Source organism: Martes martes, assembly GCF_963455335.1.
Source record: "Martes martes genome assembly, chromosome: 8".
NCBI classification, from domain to species: domain Eukaryota; kingdom Metazoa; phylum Chordata; class Mammalia; order Carnivora; family Mustelidae; genus Martes; species Martes martes.
The window spans coordinates 20,542,648-20,567,480 of NC_137895.1; the positions used below are offsets into that span (position 1 = coordinate 20,542,648).

General features: G+C 38.9%; 1 protein-coding gene across 3 annotated transcripts in view; it reads right to left on the reverse strand.

Moving 5' to 3' along the window:
• ANO4 (anoctamin 4) overlaps positions 1–24,833 on the reverse strand; it is a gene marked incomplete at both ends in the record, with an annotated part of 455,955 nt that overhangs the window by 169,868 nt on the left and 261,254 nt on the right. For all 3 annotated transcript variants that reach the window (XM_080810130.1, XM_080810131.1, XM_080810132.1), the window contains 2 exons: positions 20,279–20,437; positions 23,699–23,835. In XM_080810130.1, coding sequence (XP_080666256.1) covers positions 20,279–20,437; positions 23,699–23,835 — 296 coding nt within the window. The remainder of the gene's footprint in view (positions 1–20,278; positions 20,438–23,698; positions 23,836–24,833) is intronic.

Sequence of the window (24,833 nt, forward strand, 5' to 3'; positions counted from 1 at the left end):
AGCCTGTGTGAGTGGTGGTAGTGGTAGGGGGAGATACAAAGGTGAGAGAGTCAAGGGGTGAGAAGTAGCCAACTCCCTCATCTATTTAGTCTCTGGTCAGATGTCACCTTCAGTAAGCCCCCTACTCAATACCCTATTTAAAATCAGAATTCCTTCACCCCCAGGACTCTCCTATCCTGTTCTACTCTTCCCTTTGCCATATCATTTACCACCTTCTAATATACTATGCTATTTTCTTTTGTATTATGTTTATTGTTCACAGTCTCCTGCACTAGAATGTGAGTACCATGAGAATAGGGCTTCTTTGTTTTGTTCACTGATGTTCATGATGATGGTGATGAAATGATGGCTAAAAACATGACTGGGACAATTACTCAACAGGCTCATTATCATATTTGATGTACTTTCCAGTGACAATTTAGAACATTTACATTCATTCACAGCAAGCTTCAGTTCCAAATATTTAAGGGTTTACTTAGACCTCTCTTTCCCTAAAGATACTTCATTTTATCTTTTTTTAAAGATTTATTTATTTATTTTAGAGGTGGGAGGAGCAGAAGGAGATGTAGAAAGAGAATCTCAAGCAGACTCTCCGCTGACCACAGAGCCAGACATGGGCTGGATATCAGGACCCTGAGATCATGACCTAAGCCAAAATCAAGAGTTGGATGTCCAACCAAGTTAGCCACCCAGAAGCCCTAAGAGACTTGATTTTAAAGGGAGATAGAGGTACAACTTCACTGAGTATAAACAGGGGGAAAAAAAGGAAAATCACAAACTAAAATTCAGTACTGAAATGTTAATTACTTTTCTTTGTTTTGCCAACTAAACAGAGTGCTGTATGACATAATGAATCAAGACTAGTAGTTGTGTTGTGTTGTGTTGTGTTATGTTTTGTTTTCATTCTACTAGAGTTTGTACAGAGAACTGCAGGGTGGGAGATCCCTTCCAGCCATCAGAAGTAACAGGGGATGCCTCAAACATAACGTATACCATGTTATCCATGAGTTGCCAAATGAAGAACTAGATTTCAGAAGAACCCAAAGGCACTTATTAGTCTGAAAAGCTGAATCAAGGCAGCTTCAAATGAATGCCAAAGTGATTTACTGCTGTGCACTCCAAAATAATATCCTGGCTAAACCAAGGAACCTACAGACTGTGGAGGAGGAGAGGCCCCAAGAGGAGACATAATGCAATTCTGAAACACTAATGGACATGAGGTCTCACTGTGTGTAATTTTCTTTCCTGCCTGCTGGACTGCTAAGGTCAAGGGAAATAGCTGGTAGTACAGTTTCATTCTTCTGCCTGCTCTATTCCCAGCCTTCCATAAAGCTCTTCTTAATTTCAATGCATGCAGAAAAAGTCAGAACAGAGGAGAACAGAACAGAAGTTAAAAAAAAAAAAAAAAAGAACTCTAGTGAGTAACAAACATCATTTTCTTAGAAGACCATCACAGTCTTGGTTTAAATTAAATCTGCAGATAATAGCTGGCACCATTGGTTTACTAAAACTCTGGGCCAGCAAGAAATCCAGCAATAAGATTATTTAAACAGAAGCACAATGGGATGGATTTTGTTGCAAAGAAGCTAAATAATACTAAGTCAGACCCTTAAAAAAATAACTAAGGGTACCTTTGTGGCTGAGTTGGTTAAGTGTCTGCCTTCGGCTCAGGTCATGATCCTAGGGTACTGGGATTAAGCCCCACATTGGCCTCCCTGTTTGTGGAGTCTGCTCCTCCCCCCCACCTCTGCCCCTCACCCTTGCTCATGCTCTCTCTCACTCTACTTTTTCTCTCTCAAATAAATAGATAAAATATTTTTTAAAAATAACTAAAAAAGGCATATCTGGCTTGTATCAGTCCAGTTATTAAGGCTTAGGAAAACAATTATATATGACATGAATTTTATTCAGGGGAAACTGCTGAATGAGCATAAATAATGTGAAAGTCAAGAAGAAATGATGATCCAGGCACTATGCTAGTCTCTGTGGGGGAAGCCCTTGCAGTCCTCATGAGATCTCCATGAACTAATTACATGGGGAAGCAGAGATGCACAGAGAAGTCCTGAGGCTTCAACCAGAAGTTATGCCTTTGCTCATACTGTTCCCCTTCTGGAATGCCATGCCCTCTACTTCCCTGCTCAATAAATACCTATTCATCTATTCATCCTTCAAGACCCAGGTCACTTCCTTGAACCTTCCTGAAATCTCTGGACAGAGTTTGAAGTTCCCTTAGCACTTTCACAGAAACATTTCAGGCTGTATATCAATCATCTGTTTCATAGCTAATCAATGACCTCTCAACACACTGAGCATATTATGGGAGGTTGTATATTCCAAAGATGGCCCTGACAGTACCCTTCATTCCACACATCTTCTAGAACATTTTCACTCTCCATCAAAAGGTAGAATCTGTCCTTTCCCTTTGATCCTCCTTCTGCAAATGGATATAGTAGAAGAAATGCTTCTGTGTCTAGGTCATAAAAATGCACTTCCGCCTTGTTCTCTTGAAACCCAGCCACCATGTGACAGGAAAGCCTGAACCAGAGGAGCCTCAGAAAAGCCTGTGGAGAGATCACATGGGAAGGAACCAAGGCCCACAGCCCACAGGCCAGGTTGAGCTGTCTGCTAACAGCCAGCACTAACTTTCCAGTTCTGTGAATTAGCCATATTGAAAAGGGGTCCACCAGACCCCTGGAAAGAGCTGTTCTAGCTGATACCCCAAGAAGCAGAGAAAAGGGGTTCCTGCTGGCTCTATTCAAGCATAGATTTGAGAGTAAAATAAAGGAGTGTTTTTTATTTAAGATTTTATTTATCTATTTGACAGGGAGAGATCACAAGTAGGCAGAGAGGCAGGCAGAGAGAGAGGGGGAAGCAGGCTCCCTGCTGAACAGAGAGCCCAATGCGGGGCTTGATCCCAGGACCCTGGGATCATGACCTGAGATGAAGGCAGAGGCTTTAACCGACTGAACCAACCAGGCTCCAAGGAGTGTTATTTTAAGCCACTAGTTCTAGAGTTGTTATGCAACAATAGGTAACTAGAACACTTTTTTATTTTTGATTCTCCACTGCCTGGCACAGTGCCTAAAATATGATAAGACACTGAATAAACATATGCATGATGATCATACACATCACAAGAGTTGGACATGGTGGAGACGACCTTCCTCTTTTATTCCACCTGTGGGCAGTTGTGGGAGAAGGAGTTTTCAGCTTGTCTTTGCTTTGTTCTTTCACTTTCTTCTGCATCACAAATACATGGATGTCTATGCAGGCTTTGAGTTACTGTTTCTCAAAGATTTGGTCTTAATGAACTTAGCTCTGTTTTGAACAAACAGAACTACTTAACTGTTAGCATCAAAGCAAGGGTGTGGGTGTGGGGAAGGCACTGTGATTGTGGACAATTCACCCAGTCATGCCCATGTGAAACACCAGAAAGGGCTATCCCACCACCATCTTGGTGGGGGTGGTATTAAGGTTCATGATTTACAACTGTAAAACTATTTGGATATGATGGGGGGGGCTGGCATAGCCCTAAGTGAAGGGATAGGTGGCTAGTCAATCCTGTTAGGAGTAGGGCTGATGGCTGCCCTGTAATGTTCTTTGTCAGCTTGGCACCTCTGCCCCTTCCTAAGGCCCCCTCCCTATTGCTGAAAAAAAAAAAAGCTAGGACTACATTTTCCAGAATCTGCTTCCCTGTGGAAAGATGAGTGATGCTTAGGTGAAATCTGGAAGATGGAAAAGAAGCAGCTATTTTTCCACCCCAGGTAAGGAGTTAGAGGCAGTTTTATAAATTATTTGTGTAAGTTAAAGACAGCTTTAGTGAGTTTTTTGAGAATCATTTGCACCATAGTCAGACATTCTTGAGATCTCTGTAGTGGTTTCCAGACCAGCTCCTGGGACCCACCACTACGGTACTTCAGGAAGTAGTTTGTACTTCACTCAGTAGCCTTATCAGCAGAGCCGTAAGCTTCAATGTTGAACACTTCGTTCCTGGGAGACACAGAATGGCTTGTCCTCATGCAGAACCCTAACTCTAAGCAGTTACAAGCAGTAGGGAAGACATGAAAAGAAGAAATTTTGGTGTGGGTATAGACAAAAGGGTGGAACAACTCAAAAGAGGTTGCACCAACAGAGGTGAGAGCTAAACTGATGAATGGCAAAGAAAAAGTTAAGGAGGGGATTTGCAACTAGATCTGGTTTCCCCAAGGAGAGACTGTTCAAGCATTTGATTTATCCCTGCTCTGTGCCCTGGGAGAAGCCATTTAGATGCAAAACACCACAGTCCTTCCCAACCCTTCCTCCAGCCAAATCCAGCTGGTTCCCCGTCCTGTAGTATACCCTCCCTAGTCAGTTCTACTTAGTCTTCCCAACTTCATCTCTGTCCACACAAGCAAAAATGCAAGACAAATGTAAAACAGTGGAAAACTCTAAACTGCCACGGAGTTAGGGCTTAGGAATGCAAATTCCAATTTCTCTGTGCTTATCAGCTCTTCCATTATTTTAGAGACTTCTCTGAACTTCTGGAATGAACTAGTGACTCCCTCCCAGTATTCTTGCCTATTTTCTCCATAATACTCATCACATCTGACATATTTGTTTATTTATGCCTCTCTTCCCTCAATAAGAACAGATACTCATTAGTTATTTGATGAATGAATAAAGAATGAATCCATCTGGAAATGGAGTCATCAGACACTAACAACTGCTCTTAAAATATGCCTAAAACACAATAGGAAATGAGTTAAATCTTGGTCTCTGCCTCAAGGGACAGTGTTGCATCATCACTTTTGCAACCAAAGTATATCAGGCTTGGTTAATGAAATTTGGCATATAATTCATCGTTTTCAAAGTTTCCACTTGCAAGGATTATAGGCAGGAGACCATGAATTTATAGTTCTCTGGACTGCTTCAAAGCTTTGAAATTTCTCCATCTCATTAATGAACAAGTATGCCATATCTCCAGTATATACTTTGAGTAACCTTCAGCAATTTCATATAACATGCAGTAAAAACAACAGGAACAAAAATAACACCATAAAGAAAGGGCTTCAGTTCCTTTCAGAAGTGCAACAATGCAATGCCCACATTTGGTACAAAGTAAGGGATGACAATGCAAATTGTGTTTTATATCAGACAAGTTCAGTTTAGATCACTTAGGAAGTCTTTCAGATTATTTTGTCTTGTGGGATAATACCAACTCAGTTCTTCAGCTGTGCTTTATATAATGGGTGTTTTTTTCTGTTAATATTATTCTGTGTCTAGCAAAGGAATACGCATGAATTGTAAGAAATGTGTATTTATTTAGATAAACTTTTGAGTAAGTCAGTTCAAGATAACTTTGTACTGGTCATCTTGACCTGGCAACAGAAGTGCCTAAATAATAAGCAAAAGCAATGGAGGCAGTAATTATTAGGCCCTCGGATCTTTAACTGGTCTCAAAAAGTATAGTAAAAGTAAAGGGGTTGGTGGGGAGAAGGAGAGAGAGGAAGAGAAACAAAAGAGAGAGAAGAGAGGGAGACAGAATAAGACAGAGATAGAGAAGGAGAGAGGACTCCCCCACAATCTGATGGAACTGTCTTAAGAAGATGGAACAGTGAGAATAAGGACATGATTCTGATGGACTGATATGGGGCGGTTGTAGGTGACACCAAAAAGGACTGAGTCCTGGCAATGAGGTAGGACTTACCAATCATATCTTTGCTACTTAACAGATCAGGGCAAGGACCCTCAGGCCAAGAGGTGATAGGGTTGAATGCCTGAGATAAGGAAACAGATGACCAGTGGTTGAAGTCTCTCCCTTCATTATCAATACCAGTAGCAAGCATTTACCAAGCACTCAATGAGTGCCAGACTCTTACCTAAGCGTATTATAATGTGTTAACTCCTTTGCTCCTTTTAATAACTCCGTTAGAATTTGCCATGTTTGGGATGCCTGGGTGGCTCAGTTGGTTAAGCGGCTACCTTCAGCTCAGGTCATGATCCCAGGGTCCTAAGATCGAGTTCTGCATCGGGCTCCTTGCTCAGCGGAGAGCCTGCTTCTCTCTCTGTCTCTCCCTGCCACTCTGCCTACTTGTGCTCTCTCTCTCTCTGACAAATAAATTTTTAAAAAATTAAAAAAAGAGAATTATCTGCCATGTAATAAATGAAGAAACTGAGGTAGTAAGAGGTTAAGAACCTTTACCTAGTTATTTATTTAACAAGTGATAAAGTAGTAACTGGATCCACAACCCCTGAAAGGCCAATGTTACCCTATTTTCCCCCTCAAATACATAGGCCTCTTTCTGATTCAAGAGTCTGATGTCAAAAGTGTTTAAATTAGTTAGTCCACATGAAATAGCTGCCTTTAGTTCCTCTAGCTACCTCATGAACACTGCAACTATTTGATGTTGAATCAAAGGGTCTAACTCAGTGGTTCTCAACAAGGAATGATTTGGCACTCATCTGCTTCCCTTCCTGGAGATACAGGACAATGCTTGAAGATATTTTTTGTTATCATAACTTTGGGGGGAGGCACTACTAGGATCTAGTGGACAGAGGCTAGGGATGCTGCTAAACATCCCTTGCTATACAGGACAGCCCCTACAACAAAGACTTACCCAGCCCAAAAGGTCAATAGCAGAAGCTGAGAAACCCCAGACCTAAATTGATTGGTGTTACCTAAACACAGCCACGGAAATCAGCTGTTCACTGACTGGGCGAAATTAAAATGTCCATGTGCATTTCTTCTTTCTTTTTATCCATCAAGGATCCTCATGAATTTCCTGGTTACTGGGATCTCAAAGTGGGCCATCCAAACCCCACAGACTTGTCAAAATCTCAACTACAAACTCATTATCAGTGGTAATGAATGCTAATGGTGCCTGGCCCAGAAGTCAAGCTTCCATGAATGTTGGAGAATTATCCTTTGTCAAAAACGAACACCATCCACCTCCTACCACCTCCACAAACCTCAGCCAGTGACTAACATGGGGACCTTTGGTTTAAAAGTGACCCAGCTATGTGGTGCACTCTCTGCTGCAGAGCTTCCCTGTTGAATCAAAGAACACATTTTTGTCTTAGCTTTACTCCCTGCCCTTTTCTACTTTCCTCACCTCCCTTTCTCCTGAGAGTACTCTGCCAATCAACTTTAGCAAAATCCTCACCTCAGGTTCTGCTTCTGCTAAGGAAAACCTAAATAGACTCCCTCCTGAGCATAGAGCCCAACATGGGGCCTGACTCCAGCACCCTGAGATCATGATCTGAGCCAAAATCAAGAGTCAAATACTCAACAGACTGAGCCGCCCAGGTGTCCCCTAAGATAGCATTTTTAAAAAGGGGCAAGTGAAAGCATGCATCAACAATGGTAATCCCTGATCAAAGACAGCAACAGAGTAGGAGGGCCCTGGGCTCATCTCATCCCACAAACACAACTAGGTAACTATGAATTCATCCTAAATATCCCAGAAATTAGCCTGAATACTGACAGAACAAAGTCCACAACTAAAGGGAGAGAAGAAGCCACATGAAGAAAGTAGGTGTGGAGATGTGGTTTAAGACAATGAATTTTGGAACACTGAAAAAAATAAAAATAAAATAAAATAAAACTGAGAGAGAGAGAGAGAGAGAAACAGATCATAGGTGCTGCGGAGAGGAGGGAGCTGTGATTGCAGAGAAGGGAAAGAGAAAGAGGAGCACACAAGGGAACACACAAGGAGAATATTTCCCCAAAGCCACTGGCTTGGAAAAAGAGAGGGGCTGAATTTTGTGAGTGTTTGCAACCAGTAGGGCTTAAAATCTGGAGTTTTAAAGGTCAGTGGTCATGGCTGGGATAGAGCTCTAAGGGCACTGTCTTGTTCCTGGAGAGAAGGCAGGCAAATAAATTGGGGGCAGACAGTATGGAAATAGTGATCTGAAAAATGTGTGGGACACACAGTGGGGAGATTATTTGTTATTCTAGAGGCAGCACTGGAGGAGACATCTCTCCAGGAACAAAGGAACTGGCTGGTGCCATTTCTGTCTCCAACCTCTGAGCATAACCAGAGTCACCTGAGGGAAGCAGCTCAGCCCAGATACTGGCTGCCTAACTTGCTTACATCAACCCCCCCAACACACACACACACACACACACACACACACACACACACACACACACCCCTCCCCATCCACCCCTATGCTGCTGTGGAACTGTCCTTCTCAGTCAAGCTTGCATCAGTCCCAGCATGTGGACCCCTTTCCCCAGAAGACCAACTCAAAACCCTGCTGACACCATGTCTCCTGCCTAGAGAGTTCTGCAGGGCCTCAGTTCTGGTGGAGTCTGTGTCAGGCCTCATTTCACAAGAAGACAAGGCACACCTAGTTAAAACTTACCACATTCAGGCCAGGAACCAAACACTGCCTGCAGCCAGCAAGGAGAGTCTCTGCGGATGATTGGCATAAAGGATAGAACAGTCAAAACACAACAGCAGAGCACACACAGCACACACCAGAGACACTCCTTAAAGTGCCAGGTTCTGGGTACTCCATGATCTCTTCTTCATAAGGCCATTACTTTTAGGAGTAGGAAACATAATTGGTTTTTCTAACTAGAAGAAGGCAGAGGCTTAGACAAAATGTCAAGATGGAGGAATTTATCTCAAAAGAAACAACAAGAGGGTCACCTGGGTGGCTCACTTGGTTAAGTGTTTGCCTTGGGCTCAGTTTGTGATCCCAGGGTCCTGGGATCAAGCCCCACATTGGGCTCCCTCTCCCTCTGCCTGCCTCTCTCTATGTCCCCCTCTGTCAAATAAATAAAATTTAAAAAAAAAAAGAGGAAAGAAAGAACAAGATAAGGCTACAGGCAGAGATCTAAGTGGAACAAGTATAAGGAACATGACTGATGGAGAATTTAAAGTAACAGTCATAAGGATACTCACTGGGCTTGAGAAAAGAAGACATGAGTGAAACACTTACAACAGAGATAAAAGAGTTAAAAAAGAATCAATCCAGAGATGAAGAATACAATAAGCAAGATTGGAAACAGGTTCGATGCAATGAACAGCAGGATGGAAGAAGTGAGGGAACTGATCAGTGAATGACCTAGAAGACAAAATAATGGAGAACAATGAAGTTGAACAAGAGAAAAAGAAGAATTAAGTAACAATAGGATAGAGCTAAGGAAACCAGTGACTCCATCAAACGTAACAACATTCATATTACAGGAGTCTCAGAAGAAGAAAGAGTAAAGGGGATAGAAAATTCAAAAAATAATGGCAGAAAATTTCCCTAATTTGGGGGAGGAAACAGACAGCCAGATCCAGAGGTAGAGAACACCTAACAAAATCAACAAAAGTAAGCCAAAACCAAGACATACTGTAATTAAATTTGAAAAATATAGTGATAAAGAAAAAAATTTTAAAAGCAGCAAGACCAAAGAAGTCCTTAACTTACAAGGAAAAATCTGTAAGTTTAGCTGGAGATTTCCCACAGAAACTTGGAATTCCAGAAGAGAGTGGCATGATATGTTCCAAGAGCTGAGTGGGAAAAATCTGCAGCCAAGGATACTCTGTGCAGCAAAGCTATCATTCAGAATAGCAGGAGAGATAGAGTTTCCCAGGCAAACAAAACCTAAAGAAGTTTGTGAGCACTAAACCAGCTCTACAAGAAATGTTAAAGGGAACTCTTTGAGTGCAAAGGAGAGACCAAAAGTGTCAAAGACAAGAAAGGATCAGAAAAAAATGTCCAGAAACAACCACAAAACAAGTAATAAAATGGCAATTAATACATACCTATCAGTAATTATTTTGAATGTAAATGGACTAAATGCTCCCATCAAAAGACACCAGGTGTAAAAATGGATTGGGAAAAAAAAATCAACACCCATGTATATGTTGCCTATAAAAAACTCATTTTAGACCTAGAGGCAACTGCAGCTTGAAAGTGAGGGTGTGGAGAAACATTTATCACACAAATAGATGTCAAAAGAAAGTCAGAGTGATATACTTACACTTACCAGACAAAACAGACTTTCTTGTTCTTGTATTGTTTTTATCCTGCTTTGGTATTAGGGTAGTACTAGCTTTACGGAATGATTTTGAATGTGTTCCCTCTATTCCATTATGTTTAAGATTTGGTAAAAACTGTCATAACTTATTTTTTTTAAATGTTTGGTAGAATTTACCAATGAAATCTTGTGGTCTTGGGCTTTCCTGTCCTGGGAGATTTTTGGTTCCTAATTCAACTTTCATTCTTGTTATTGGTCTAAAAAGATTTATTTCTTAGACTCAAGATTCGTGATTCAATCATGGTAACTTGTGCATTTTTAAGAATTATCCCTTTTTTTTGTAAGTCATCTGATTTGTTAGTATATAATTTTTTATAGTAATCTGTTATGACACTATGTATTTTCTGTAGTTTTCTGTTGTATTGTTTCCTCTTCTATCACTTTGGTTTTTGAGACGTCTCTTTTTTCCTCAGTTAATGTAGTTAAAGCACTGCCATTTTTTTTTTTTTTTTTGAGGGGCACTAGCTATTACTTTCAATGATATGTTATTGCTTATTCTGGTCTCTATTTTATTTCTGATTTTTCTCTGTTACTTCTCCTCTACTAAATTTCAGCTAAGTTTCTTCTTTTTCTACTTCTTTGTGGTGTTATGTTTATTTGAACTTTTTTTCTTAATACAAGCATATAACATAAATTTTACTCTAACATCTGCTTTTGCTGTATCTCATAGGTTTTGGAATACTATATTTTCTTCTTCTTTTGAAACATAGTTTGATTTGGCATTTGATTTTTTATCTCACCACTGGCTTGTGCAGTAGTGTGTTATTTAATATTTGCATATTAAATATTTAATATTTGCATATTAAATATTTAATATTTGCATATTAAATATTTAATATTTACAGTGTAGATTTTCCAGCCTTCTTTATTGTTGATCTTTTGTTTTGTAGAATTGTGGTTGAAATCCATACTGGATATGATTTCAGTCTTCTTAAATTTGTAGTATTTGTTATGCCTCTTTTTATGTGATTTAACTAGGGGATTCTTCTGTGTGTACTTGAAGAAAATCTGTACTCTATTTTTCTTGGATGGAATGTTTATATACATCTTTTAGAACCATGTGTTCTGAAGTATGCTTCAAGTAAAAAATATTATCATTGAAAAAAATAATAAATTTAATTGAGGGTACTCATTTAAAACAAAGCATATCAGAGGGGAGGTCCGGGGGGAGGGGGGATGGGTAAAATAGGTGAAGGGGATTAAGAATACCCTTATTATGATGAGCACTGAGTAATGATGTATAGGATTGTTGAATCACTACATTGAATACTTGAAACTAATATAATACTGTATGTCAACTATAGTGGAATTAAAATAAAAAACTTAATGAAAAAGCCAATGGTAATCCCTGATAGACACTGTTATGATCTGAATAACATAATATGTTGAAATCCTAATCCCCAATGTGATGATACTAAGAGATGGGAGTATTTGGAAGGCTATTTGGTTAGAAAGGTGGAGGCTTCATGAATGGGATTAGAGCCTTTATAAATAAAAGAGACCCCAGAGCACTAGATCACCCCTCCTGCCACGTGAAGACACAGTGAGAAGGCAATGGCTATGAACCAAGAAGTGGTCCTCAGCGGAAACCAAATCTGTGGATTGCTTGATCTTGGACTTGCTAATCTCCAGAGCTGTGAGAAATTTCTTCTGTTATAAGCCATCCAGTCCATGGCAGTTTGTTATAGCAGCCTGAAGGGACTAACACAGAACTATAAGGAATCTCTAGGGCTTTGATGTTCAGAGAAAATCTGTTTTCTCTGCTCTTACGATTGCCCTTAAATTTCTTTTCCCTTTACCTCAACCTGAGACCCTTGGTAATACATATGTGTGACATATAAAGAAGTAGAGATTATTAAGTAAAGTAAATCTCTCTTTTAAGGCCAGAAAACACTAGAGGAGAGGAATTTGGATAGTTCAATTTGTCCTGACACTCATCATCATAGTTTTAACTATGAAGGAAGGAAGGAGTCCCTGTTTCTCTTCTCCTCATATCTCAGAGCTCTGGACCCTGAGAGAGCATTTACAGCAACTAGCTGGATGTGGTTGTAGAACATAAACAGGGATTAAAAAGAGAAAATGTAGTATGGGCAGGAAGCCTCTGTAGGTGAGAACTTCTGGGTGAAATTAGTTTTAAATGGGGAAATCTTTGTGAAATTTTCCCTTGAAGAGGGTAAAGCAAGATTAGGATGGGCAAAAAATATTTAGGTCTAGGCGTTTGTTTTTTAAAGCTCTGGATTGATCTATAACTTCATTCCCTGATAAATCCAAAACCAAATCCTCTGGAAGCAGATAAATACCTGAACCTTGAGAATGTTAAACTTGTTACCTAATGTACTGAGTTTTTCCAAGAGCATTACAGATAACCATAAAGCTCATTAATGCATATACATTAGCAACAAATGGTCAGTTGATGTTACTATTCCTAATGGTTACATTTTAAGGGACTTGTAAACTATATGAAAAATTTTCTAAAGTTTGCCTTGAAAAACTATTTTTAAAGTATTAATATACTTTATTCAGCTATTATAACTATAATGATATAATAATAAATATTTATTAAATGCTTAAAATATGACAGGTATAGAGCTAAGCACTCGATATGAATTATCTCATTTAACTATCGTAATAACCATGAAGTGTATCTCATTAGTTTCATTATGTAGTTGAGCTAACTTCCCCAGGAGCACACAGCTTTTAATGTTGGAAAACAAAAACAAGCACTGAGAATGTCAAGACCCAGACTTTTAATCACTCTATTGGCTACCTATGACTGTATAGCAGATCACATCATGAATTTACAGGCTTACAACATACATTGGGGATCTCGGAGTTTCTGTAGGTCAAAGCCCTAGCACAGCATAGCTGGCTTCTGGGCTCTGGAGTCTCACCGGGTTCCAATACAACTCATGGTTAGGGCTACAGTCCCATTAGAGGCTCAAGTGAGGAAAGATCTCCTTTCAAATTCCCCCAGGTGTTGGCAGAATTTACCTCCTCGTGGTTGTAGGACTGAGGTCCCTGTTCTCTTGCTGGCTGTCAACTAGGAGCAACTCTTGACTCCTAGAGGCCATCCCATCGTTCTTTGTACCTGGCCCCCTTCACAGACTGTCTTACAACCTGGTAGCTTACTTCCTTAAAGCCAATAAACAAGAGTCTTTCTAATGTCAGTTGACGGAGATGGGGTCATAAATACCATAACATAATCACAGAAGTGAATTTCTACATTTGCCATAGTCTGTTGGTTAACAGCAAGTCACAAATCCTGCCTGCATTCAAGGGGAGGAAATGATACAAAGATGTGAAAATCATGAGGCAGGTCTCACTGACTTTAAGGTTCTTCCGCCACAACCACTAGGCAAGTAACAAAATGGAATCATGCTTGTGCCAACTTCTCAATTTTTGCCGAATGTGCACATGTTATTTACAGTAGTTTAATTTCCTATATTTCCTTAAATGGACTCCTTTTTAAAATAATTATAAAGAACTTTTACAACACAGTCATATAGGAAAATCAATATTACTTGTCATAAATAGAAGGTAAAACCAAAGCAAAGTAAAATGTAAAATAAAATAAAAAAAACCAAAGATTTATAATGTACTATGTATTTACCTATACGGTCTCATTTAATCATCACACAATTCATAGTAAGCAATATCATCCTCCTTATTAAAAATATGGAAACTGAGATCCAGAAAAGCTTGGTTAGCCACTCAGGATGATGCAGCTTGTAAGTGGTTGTAACAAGATTCAAGTCCATGGCTAATGGCAGCCAAAGTGCACAGTCTAAACAGCACCCAACTTCATTATGAATCCCAACTTTCCTGGTTCCTTTTCCTAAGTCCACCTGTCTCCTCATCCTTTCTCCTAATCTCCTCAACTCTGAGATCCATCTTCAAATACCAGAAATAAACACTATATATAAAAATGAAGAGCAAGTATGCTCAGGTTTTAATCCTAGCTTTATTTCTTGTTGGCCTCGTCCCCTGAGGCAAATTATTGCCTTGCCTCAATTGTCTCATCTATAAAATGGGGATGATAATAGTAGGTGCTTAATAAATGTAAGAGTTAAAATTTTAGTACTGTTTTTGTTTTAATCTCAAAGGAAAATATCCAAGGTGCCTAACCTTAAGTGTTGTGTATGTGATTATTACAGTTAGGTTTTCAATCCTTCTAGAAATAAGTGAAAATAGAAAAAAAATTGACAGAATGCATTATTTTGCATTTTTTGTGTGTTTTTAAAGCTTACTATAATTAATGACATTTAGGGGCAATGCTGTTGAATAGGACTGAGTGGATGGGATCTTGAGCCCAAAGCTAAGAATTGGTCAAGATACCCTTATCATGAGAGGGAAGATTGCATTTCTGGGCACAGATGCAAGCAAGTGGGTCCCTGCAATGGGCAGAACTTGTGGTCATTCTTTTCTTATTGCTCCAAGGACATTGTACTATAAATTCTTCCTTCACTCTCCTACAATGTTAATTTTGGAAAGTAAGTGATTTTTATTAACATGAAAACATGCAGTTATTTCTCCCATCTTAAATAGAAAGAACTCTTCCTTGACCCAACTTCTTACTCCAGTTATCACCCCATTTCTCTCTTCTGAAAGAGCTATTTATAACTTCTCTCTCCAAGTTTTCTCCTCCCATTCTCTCTTGAATATACCTTGGTCATGCTTTTGCTTCTACCTCCCCACAGAAACTTCCCTTGCCCAGCTCACCAAACTCTTCCATGTTGCTAAATTCAATTGCTGACTTTGGTCCTGATCTTACTAGCCCTCTCAGCAGCATTTGACACAATTGCTCCCCCCTGAAACACTCTCCTCCAGGCTCCACACCCTCTGAGTTCCCTTCTGGCTTTCTGCTGACTCTTCCATCCTCCAAATTTACAACACAGGTGTGTCCCACAGTTCACTCTCTCTTCCATTTGTAGTCATTCCTTTGGTGAGCTCATCCCAGTATGTGTCTCCTGGTCAGAGCTCTCCGTATTCCAGGCTCTTCTGTCCTAGTCAACATCTCCACCACTGGAACACACCAAGCTTAATCTGTCTACAAGAGGATCCACTCTTCTCTGCATCTCTATAAATGATAGTTCCTTTCTTCCAATTCCTTAAATGAATATCATGTAACAGATAAACAGCCTTGTGACCCTTCTCTCTCACATCACTCACCCAACACACCTGAAATTCCCATAAGGTCTACTTTCTACTCTTCCCAACATCTCTGTTGTGTGCTTGACCAAGCCACCATCCTCTCCTTCCAGGATCCTTGCAACAAATCTCCTAACTGATCTCCCTCCTTCTGCCCTTGACATGACTCCCCTTTCCATAGCCTAAAATCACCAGGCAACTAGAGTGACCCTAATAAAATGGAAACCAAATCTTTTCATGCCTCTGCTCAAAACTGTCCAAGGATGCTCTTGTCACTCAAAACAGCTAAATTTTCCCAGTGACCACTAAGGCCTGATGTCATATGTCTTCCATTGTCTCTCTGGAGTAATTTCTTACTACTCTGCATCTTGTTCAGTGCAGTCATATTGGCCTCTTTACTGTTCCATGTACATGCCAGGAAATCTTCTGCCTCAGTGCCTTTGAACTTACTATTCTCTTTTTATGAAAGAAAGGCCTACCCTTAGCAACTTCTACAAAACTACAAATCCCATGCAACACTTTCTGCTTTACTTTTTCCTGCATGTTTATTGATATTTTATATATATTTACTTTTTAATTTTGTGCTTAAGTTCCAACAGAAAAAGGCTTTTTGTCTGTTTCGTTTACTGCTAAGTGTCTAGTACTTGAAGCAGTGCCTGGCAAAGAGGGAGTGTATGTGTTTATTGAATGAATTAAGTATCATCAAAATGGTATGATTTATCTAATTATAGTTATTTTGTAATGACCAATGATAGATAGATTTCTCCCCAAGTTCTGCATCAGTCTAAGAGAAAGAGCACTTCATTAATATAACTACTACTCATATATTCCAAGCAATTCAAAAGTCATCCACAATTTGATAATTTATATGAAGGAAAAGATAAACTTATTGATGATAATCATTTCAAAATAGGTACTAAAGGCCAATGATGGACATAAAATTTTAAATGAAAAAAAAATGTGAAATGGAAAATGTAAGTAAATATGAGTTACCTTTAAGGGAGGGATTTCCTTAAATACACACTAAAAAAGCAGATGATTTGGACTTAATGATACTTTATTTGGGAATTTTGCTGTGGACTGCTTTCTCTGGTCAAATACGAAAGATGAGTTACAGAATATTAAAGAACTAGGGTGCCAAAAGCAAGCACCGAGCTGCTGACTAATCAGAGAGTGGCAAAGTTTTTTAGGGGAGATTAAATTTGACTATGTCTTCACTTTTATCATGAATTAAAGATTCTCCTAGTTCTTTCTTGAAATTCAGTGTTAAAAGAGATAACGATTCTTTTAGTGTCCAAATGTTCAACTACAGAGCCTGTCTTTATCCATTTGAAGGCAAAACCCTCTAAGTCTATGAGACATGTTTTCTGTAATTGTTGGGCATCATGACACACAGCTAATGAAGAAAAACCACTAATCATAAAATGTATGTAGTGTTAATCATTTCAGATGTAAATGGATTCATAGTAGACTTTCCAGGTTTTCTTTTTTCTTTTCCACCTTGAGCTAAGTTCTTTGTTTTCTGGGTAAAAGAGTGCAGTAACTTCCGGAAGCTGAAATAGCTATGAGTATTATTGTCTCTTGGCTGTAGCTGTTTATAAAACACTTGATTTAAATAAGAGTGCTTTTGACGGCTTCTAAATCTAGTAACACAGTGTAGATGCAAGTTTATTGTTCAACTAAGGGATATTTTATTTAATTATTTGTGACAGGGAAAAATTAATTTATCTATAATTTTTCCTGCTACCTCTCAGGCAGAGAAGAACGTGTGAAGACTTCTTGCTGAGCCTGCTGTGGCCGTGAGAACACAAAGCAGAGCTCAGAGCTGAATTAGAGCCAGTTGTGCCATGTATCCAAAAGACTGGAGCAGGCAGTGGGAAAGGCTGTTTAGAACAAAGGTTCCAGAAAGAGGAAAACCTAGCTGTTGGTAGTGGATAGAGGATTGTGGGGGAAAAGGAGAAATAGGAAAGCTGCCATCCGGAGAAGTCGTTTTGGAGGGAAAAGGAAGAAGAAATGCTTAGATAAGTTTTCATGAAGTTTTCCATATAGTGACATGACCATTTTTCTAATTGCTATTTTTTCTAGTATTTAAACAAATACTTAGCTATTAACATTTTTAAAAATTACAACCAAATAAAATTATCTTGTATGCAACCAAAATCATACAGCAATCATCCAGCACACCATGGTCAGCACAACTGGGTAACAAAAGGCAGAACAATTCTCTGCTACCTGTGTTAATTCCAGTAGATGAATTCTGTAGCATAGAAGATATTTTAGGAGACACAGAAGATTTTCAATCTCTGTAGTGTTGGGTATTATTCAGAAAAGTATTGAGCTTTTCGAGTTTTAACTAATAAGTCATAAAATGGCATTAAAATGATCTAGGCAGAAGAAACCCCAGGAATGGAGTACATAGCTATGAAGCTTAAAATAGAAATCTCTTAGTAACTGAACAAAGCTGCCTAGTTTTAATGGGAATTAAGACTCTCTGACAGAGTCAGAATGGATCAGAAGAAGGACTTTCATTATTTAGGATCAGGTGGCAATTCACATTGCTTTATATAAAAATTCCGAATAAAGAAAAAGAGTAAAAGATGAAGGAATGATTTCCAAGAATAAAAATAAAGGTGTGCCTGGGTGGCTCAGTCAGTTAAGCGTCTGTCCTAGGCCCAGGTCATGATCCCAGGGTCCTGGGATCAAGCCCCATGCAGAAACCCTGCTTCTCCCTCTCCCTCTGCCTGCTCCTCTGCCTGCTTGTGCTCTCTTTCTGTCAAATAAATAAATAAAATCTTATAAAAAATAAAAATATTAATGCACTACCATGTTAAGAAAAGAGTATACAGTTGTCTCAATAAGCACTTAAAGAACAAGATTTATCAAAGATATGTTCTATGGGTAGAACAAAGATTTCCTGAAGCCCCAAAAAGTGGGAACAACATATTTAACTCTGTGTGTTGCTCCAAGGAAACCTTCAACTGAGATAGTCTTTGGAGAAACCCAGATTCACTTTCCTGAGGAGAACCCCTTATGGCCACTGTCATCTTGCCATTTTTTTTTTTAAAGATTTATTTATTTGAGAAAGAAGGCAAAAAAGAAAGAGTGAGAGAAGGCGTGCTCTCAGGATGAGGGGCAGAGGGAGAGATAGATAAAGGGAGAGAAACAGACTCTGCAGCAAGTGAGGAGCCAGACGTGGGGCTCAGTCTCAGGACCCTGAGATCACAACTTGAGCTCAAAGCAAGAGTCAGATGCTCAACCAATGGAGCCACCCCGGCGACCTTGCCATTTTTCTAGTTCTCTTTTTGGAGAGGTTCCAGAAAAATACTGCTCTGTTTTATAAATGCTCAAGAGTTAAGGTCAAACAGATCTGGAAAAATCCCACATACCTAAAGTTCCCTAAGACCAGCACGCAACCCATGTGTACCATACAAAGAAGAACGTAGATGTCTGATTTCAAAATGTATCTCCTCAGCCTTGAGGAGCAGAATCAGAAGCAAACATTTTTAACTGCCAATATGTTCTTCTCATTGACTATGAAAAGCTCCAGAAGCTTTGCAACATGTTTAAGGAAAATCTAAGAAGTTATGTAATCTAGCTATCAGGGCCAAGTTCTATAAATGTGCATAGTATTTTGGGGTACACAATAATCTCACTGTGGGTCAGAGGTGTGGCTGGACCTCTGGTACCTTCCTTAGTAATTTTTCTCTTAAAAATACCCATACAGACACATGAAAAAATGTTCATCATCACTAGCCATCAGGGAGATTCAAATCAAAACCACATTGAGATACCACCTTACACCAGTTAGAATGGCCAATATTAGCAAGACAGGAAACAACGTGTGTTGGAGAGGATGTGGAGAAAGGGGAACCCTCTTACACTGTTGGTGGGAATGCAAACTGGTGCAGCCACTTTGGAGAACAGTGTGGAGATTCCTCAGGAAATTAAAAATAGATCTTCCCTATGACCCTGCAATTGCACTGCTGGGTATTTACCCCAAAGATACAGATGTAGTGAAAAGAAGGGCCATCTGTACCCCAATGTTTATAGCAGCAATGGCCACGGTCGCCAAACTGTGGAAAGAACCAAGATGCCCTTCAACGGATGAATGCATAAGGAAGATGTGGTCCATATACACTATGGAGTATTATGCCTCCATCAGAAAGGACAAATACCCAACTTTTGTAGCAACATGGACGGGACTGGAAGAGATTATGCTGAGTGAAATAAGTCAAGCAGAGAGAGTCAAGTATCATATGGTTTCACTTATTTGTGGAGCATAACAAATAATATGGAGGACAAGGGTAGATGGAGAGGAGAAGGGAGTTGAGGGAAATTGGAAGGGGAGAAGAACCATGAGAGACTATGGACTCTGAAAAACAACCTGAGGGTTTTGAAGGGGCGGGGGGTGGGAGGTTGGGGGAACCAGGTGGTGGGTATTAGGGAGGGCACAGATTGCATGGAGCACTGGGTGTGGTGAAAAAACAATGAATACTGTTACGCTGAAAATAAATAAAAAATTTAATTAAAAAAAAATACCCATACAGAGAAGGAAAGAGGAGAAAAGGAAAGAGGAGTGTTTTACCAAAGCACTGGTAAGGTTAAATCTTGAGTTATGGAACTTGGTAGACACCTGAATGTCTCTTAAAATGGAATCATTTTCTAAAGTCCAGCTGTTTTTGGCCAATTCAGCGAGACAGTCTCTCCTGGTACATGATGCCCCAGGTCATTATGTTTCCTGAAATGTCAAAAGAGGCTCCAGAGTAGGATGATTGTGCTTTATCCAAAGTTTTCTTAAATCCATGCAATAGAACCCTCCCTTCCCATAGACAGAGAAACTGGGCATAGGAACTCAAGTAAATCATAACACTTTGAAACAATTCATTTAATCGAAATAGAGTATTTTGATTTTCATGGAATCTTTTCGCATTAAAATGCTCTCACAGGCAAACTGTGCTTCAAAATATTAATTATTGGAACATTCCCAAACACTGCAGACTGGCAAACTCCAACCAAATGAAATGTTCAGTTAACATAACAAACATAACATAAATTACCTCTCAATATGAATAGATACATTTGTGTTTCTTCTCATCCAAGCAAACTATTTACCTCTTTCTCCATTTGTAATCCTTCTGCTCTAATATTTCTTTCAAATACTTCTCTCTTTTCGGTCTGTGGGTTGGATTTTCTGTACACAAGAATATAGTCAATTCGACACTTTCCATCTCTGAAGTAAAGTCCATTCGATTTGTTTTTTTCTGGCACTGTCTGTACACAGAGAGGAAGAAATCAGTTTAAGACACTCATAAAAATGGGCCTGAAGTAATATTAAAGAATTATAAGTAAATGAATTTTTCACTGTGTTTTACCAAGATCACATTTTTATTAATGAAAAATGTAAACAGCAGGGAAGAGAAAATAAAAATTGGAAAAAGAACTGAATGAAGTAGACAAAACTTAAGACACCTAACAATAATACCAAATGTTGGCAAGGATGTGGAACAACTGAAAATGATCATATTCTAAAAGTGAGAGTGAAAACTGATATACTTACTCTGGAAAACACACTGGCATTATCTTGTAAAATGGAACATTTACATAACATACAACCCATAACAAGAAAAATCCTTACTAAAGCAACTAGGAGGGACGCCTGGGTGGCTCAGTGGGTTAAAGCTTCTGCCTCCAGCTCAGGTCATGATCCCAGGGTCCTGGGATCGAGCCCTGTGTCAGGCTCTCTGCTCAGCAGGGAGCCTGCTTCCTCCTCCCTCTCTGCCTGCCTCTCTGCCTACTTGTGATCTCTGCCAGTCAAATAAATAAATAAAATCTTTAAAAAAAAAAAAAGGCAACTAGGAGACATGTATATGACTATCTATAGCAACACTGTTCATAAGAGTAGAAAATAAAAAATGTGAATCAACTCAAATGTCTATGGACAGGCAAAGAGGTAAAAAAAATTATAGGACAGTCATATGGTGGAATATTATACAACAATAAAAATGAAGACATTGGAAGATGGAGAGAAGTGAGTAGGGTGGGGAATCATAGCATGTGACAAACCATGAGAAACTGTGGACTCTGAGAAACAAACTGAGGGTTTTGGAGGGGAGAGGGGAGGGGGTTGGGTGAGCCTGGTGGTGGGTATTATGGAGGGCACGTATTGCATGGAGCACTGGGGGTGGTGCATAAACAATGAATTTTGGAACACTGAAAAAAATTAAATTAAAAAAGAATGAATGACCTACAGTTACATCTAATAGCAAGCATATATCTTTTTTTTTTTTTAAGATTTTATTTATTTATTTCACAGACAGAGACAGGCAGAGAGGCAGGCAGAGAGAGAGAGGAGGAAGCAGGCTCCCTGCTGAGCAGAGAGCCCGATGCGGGGCTCAATCCCCGGACCCCAGGATCATGACCTGAGCCGAAGGCAGAGGCTTTAACCCACTGAGCCACCCAGGTGCCTCAGCAAGCATATATCTTAAAACAATATTGACAGGAAAAAAAAAAAAAAACAAGTCACAGAAGACTTCATGCTACATGATTTTTAATAAAGCACAAAATAAAATGAATCTGGAAAGAAGTTGTTAAGGCTATATATGTGCATGGTAAAGCTATTTTTAGGGCAAGAGAATAAAAAAAGCAATGATTCAGGAATATGGTAGAGGGATGGGATTAAAGTTGCTTTGGTGGTCTTAATATTATTCTAGTTCAACATTCCTCAAAAATTTTGCTCACAATAAAAAAAAAAGTTTTACTCTGTGATATCTGTGTGCATATATAAACATACCAAGTATCTGAGACAAAAGTTCATAAGATAATATTTATCCTTTCTACTTGCATACATGCTAATATTAATTTTCCATTCCACTAAAATTAATTGGGAGTTAGTAACCCAAAACTAGGTTGCCATCATAATTTGAAAAATACTTAGTTCATCAGTTGGATGGTAATTCAATTGTTATTTTCAAAACTTACATGTAAGTTATAAATATTATTTTGTAGTCATCACACATATAAAAATTAAAGAACAAAACAGTAGGTGTAATTTTCTTCCAGGCTCCATAGGCTTGTTATAATCATGTACAACACTGAAAGAGACATCAAGTACAGGCCAGTTAGGCTTTAGCCCAGTTTCTCAGGCTGATAGATTTTGAAAACATGTCTATGAACCTAGCAAGTGGAAATGGGGGGATGGGAGTTGGCTGCCTTTTCTTTAGGCCCAGTTTACACCAGTTTTCAAATAGTGGTATATGGGAGGCAAACATGCCAGGCCTCCAAGGTCATTGCTAGAATGTACATGGTTGCACAAGTGCCATGCATGCTGTCTCATCCAAAAGGGAAAGTGTCAGCCAGGAGGAATGGAAATGTCACATTCCATGTCTTGGTGCAGACATTCTCAATGGATAACCAGTCCTCACTGAAATTTTTTTTTTTTTTTTTTTTTTTTTTTTTTTACTTTTGCTTTAAGAGGTACTCAGAGGTCTACCCAAATAAACACTTTCTTAACAATTATTTACCGACAAGGGAACTACTCTGTAGACGTAGCACATCAGTATCTGTCTGCAAAAATAAGGTTTCAGCCACAGCATCAGGAGGAGGGTTACCAAAGCCTTAACTCTCTTGAGACTGTTTCCTTTTGTGTAAGTGAAGGAGATAAGACTAGGTGCTCTTTGAGGTCCCTTTTGAGAATCCTCCTTTATGTCACATCATGGCACTCGAGGTAACTAGGTGAAAAGATGAAAAGGAATGAGGTTTTTTGTTTTTGTTTTTGTTTTTTTTTTAATAAATGAAGAGTAGCATATGGTGTTGGTAGAAAGAGGTCTGGGAAGCTTGGTAGAAGTAAACAATTTTTCCTGTTCAAAGGTGTTATCCTGTCAATGGTTAACTGCCTCTGAAATAATAACGGTAGGAATATGCATAAATGACTGATTTTGTGTTCCTATTACCTATACCTAATGCATATACAAAGAAGGTATTAGAATCCACTGAGACGAAATCTAAGCAATAGTGAATGCCCCTAACAAAAGACTTTTCTTCCAAAATGACATATGAACATCTGTTTACAATTGCAATGTTTCCAGATTCCAGAGGCGAACAGAAACTGGGGGCGGCTTTGGACAACATAATCTACTGAGAGCTGGTCCATTTTGTGTCACTGTTCTATGTGCTGGGAGATTTATACAAGGAAGTCCATGTTTGTAAAGCTTTCTTTCTAATAGTGACACTCAGAATGCAGATTATCACAAAATGACAGGTGATTTGAAGTGTCTCCCTTGATATAAATGAAATGTCTCTAGGTATAAGAAGGGAAATATATCACTTAGTGAAGTCTGTTTTAAGCATAGGTAGATTCAGGATCCCTGAAATATGCTAAACCCATGGAGGAAATCAAAAGACTTTAAGACTTGTCCCTTGTTTTCTGGAAACCTACAGTTCAACGAGATGATGACTTTACACAATCCACTGGAATATGCTTCACAGGTTTCTACCTGGATGAAATATTGTATTTTTAAGAAATCATACACTTACCTCTCCCCTTGCTTCCAATCTACTAGCATCATCTGAAGTACTGGTCAGGTTTCCAGGGTGAAGCAGAGAATCGTCATCTTTGCAAGGACTGTTGACAGCTTCTAATTCATCAAAAAGAATATTGACATCCTTGGCCACTAAAACCAAAATAAATTCATTAGAAGTGGGGTTAAGAACTTGGGATCTTAAAATCAATACAAAAATAGAAGACACTTCCCTTTGGCTTCATATTTTTTTATTGTTTCAATAACACCTTGAATGATAGGTATATTATTTCGTAAGAGAAAATGATGTCAGATGTAAAATATGTGGATCAAACAGTGTCTTGATAAGGCAAGAAAAATGTGAAGCAAAGTGAAGTACCTCCATAATATAAATATAACTTGCCTTCCATGACAAGAGGAGGTGTTATGTTTGTTTAGTTTTCCTTCACCTACTTGTTTAGCATCAAGTACTTTCACTTATTACTCCCAAGAACTCATTCTCTGTGTTGGGCCTAACCTCTTTTATTTTATCTCATTTTATTTTTCATGAAAGTGCCTTACAACTTGCTAAGTGAACCCATATTATGTGCCAACTGCCAAGGTTCAGTAAGATCTGTAATTTTATTCCTTTGTTCCTTCCCAAGGTCTAATAAAGAAAACGTTATACAGTAATAAAGCACGTAGTTAGGTTTTCTGCATTTCCTCTTTCTCTAATCATGAATTGAAATCATGAAGGTACCCATTCAAGGGCTTTCCCAAGAGATTGTTGATGCCAATACATAAAGCACTATGTATCAGACTTCCAAATAAAGACTTTACCATTCAAATACATAATACCTTGAAGTGGACCAGATAGGAAAGTTCAGCACTAGTGGCTGAAGATACGTAGTGCCAGGTACAGGACCCTTCCTCAGCAACTTGAATGACAGACCAATATTGGAGTTCACTTTTTCCTTTGATGCTTTAGAAATTGCTAAGGATTTTTAACCCACCACAAGCCTCTGTGCAGAATAATTCGTAGGCAATATGGTACTATTTATCTATCACATACAAGAGTATTCATCCTTTCATTCAAAAAATTTTTAGAGAGGTGCACATTATTTTGTGCACAGAGTTGAGTGATAGCCATACCCTGATAAACAAAAGTGACA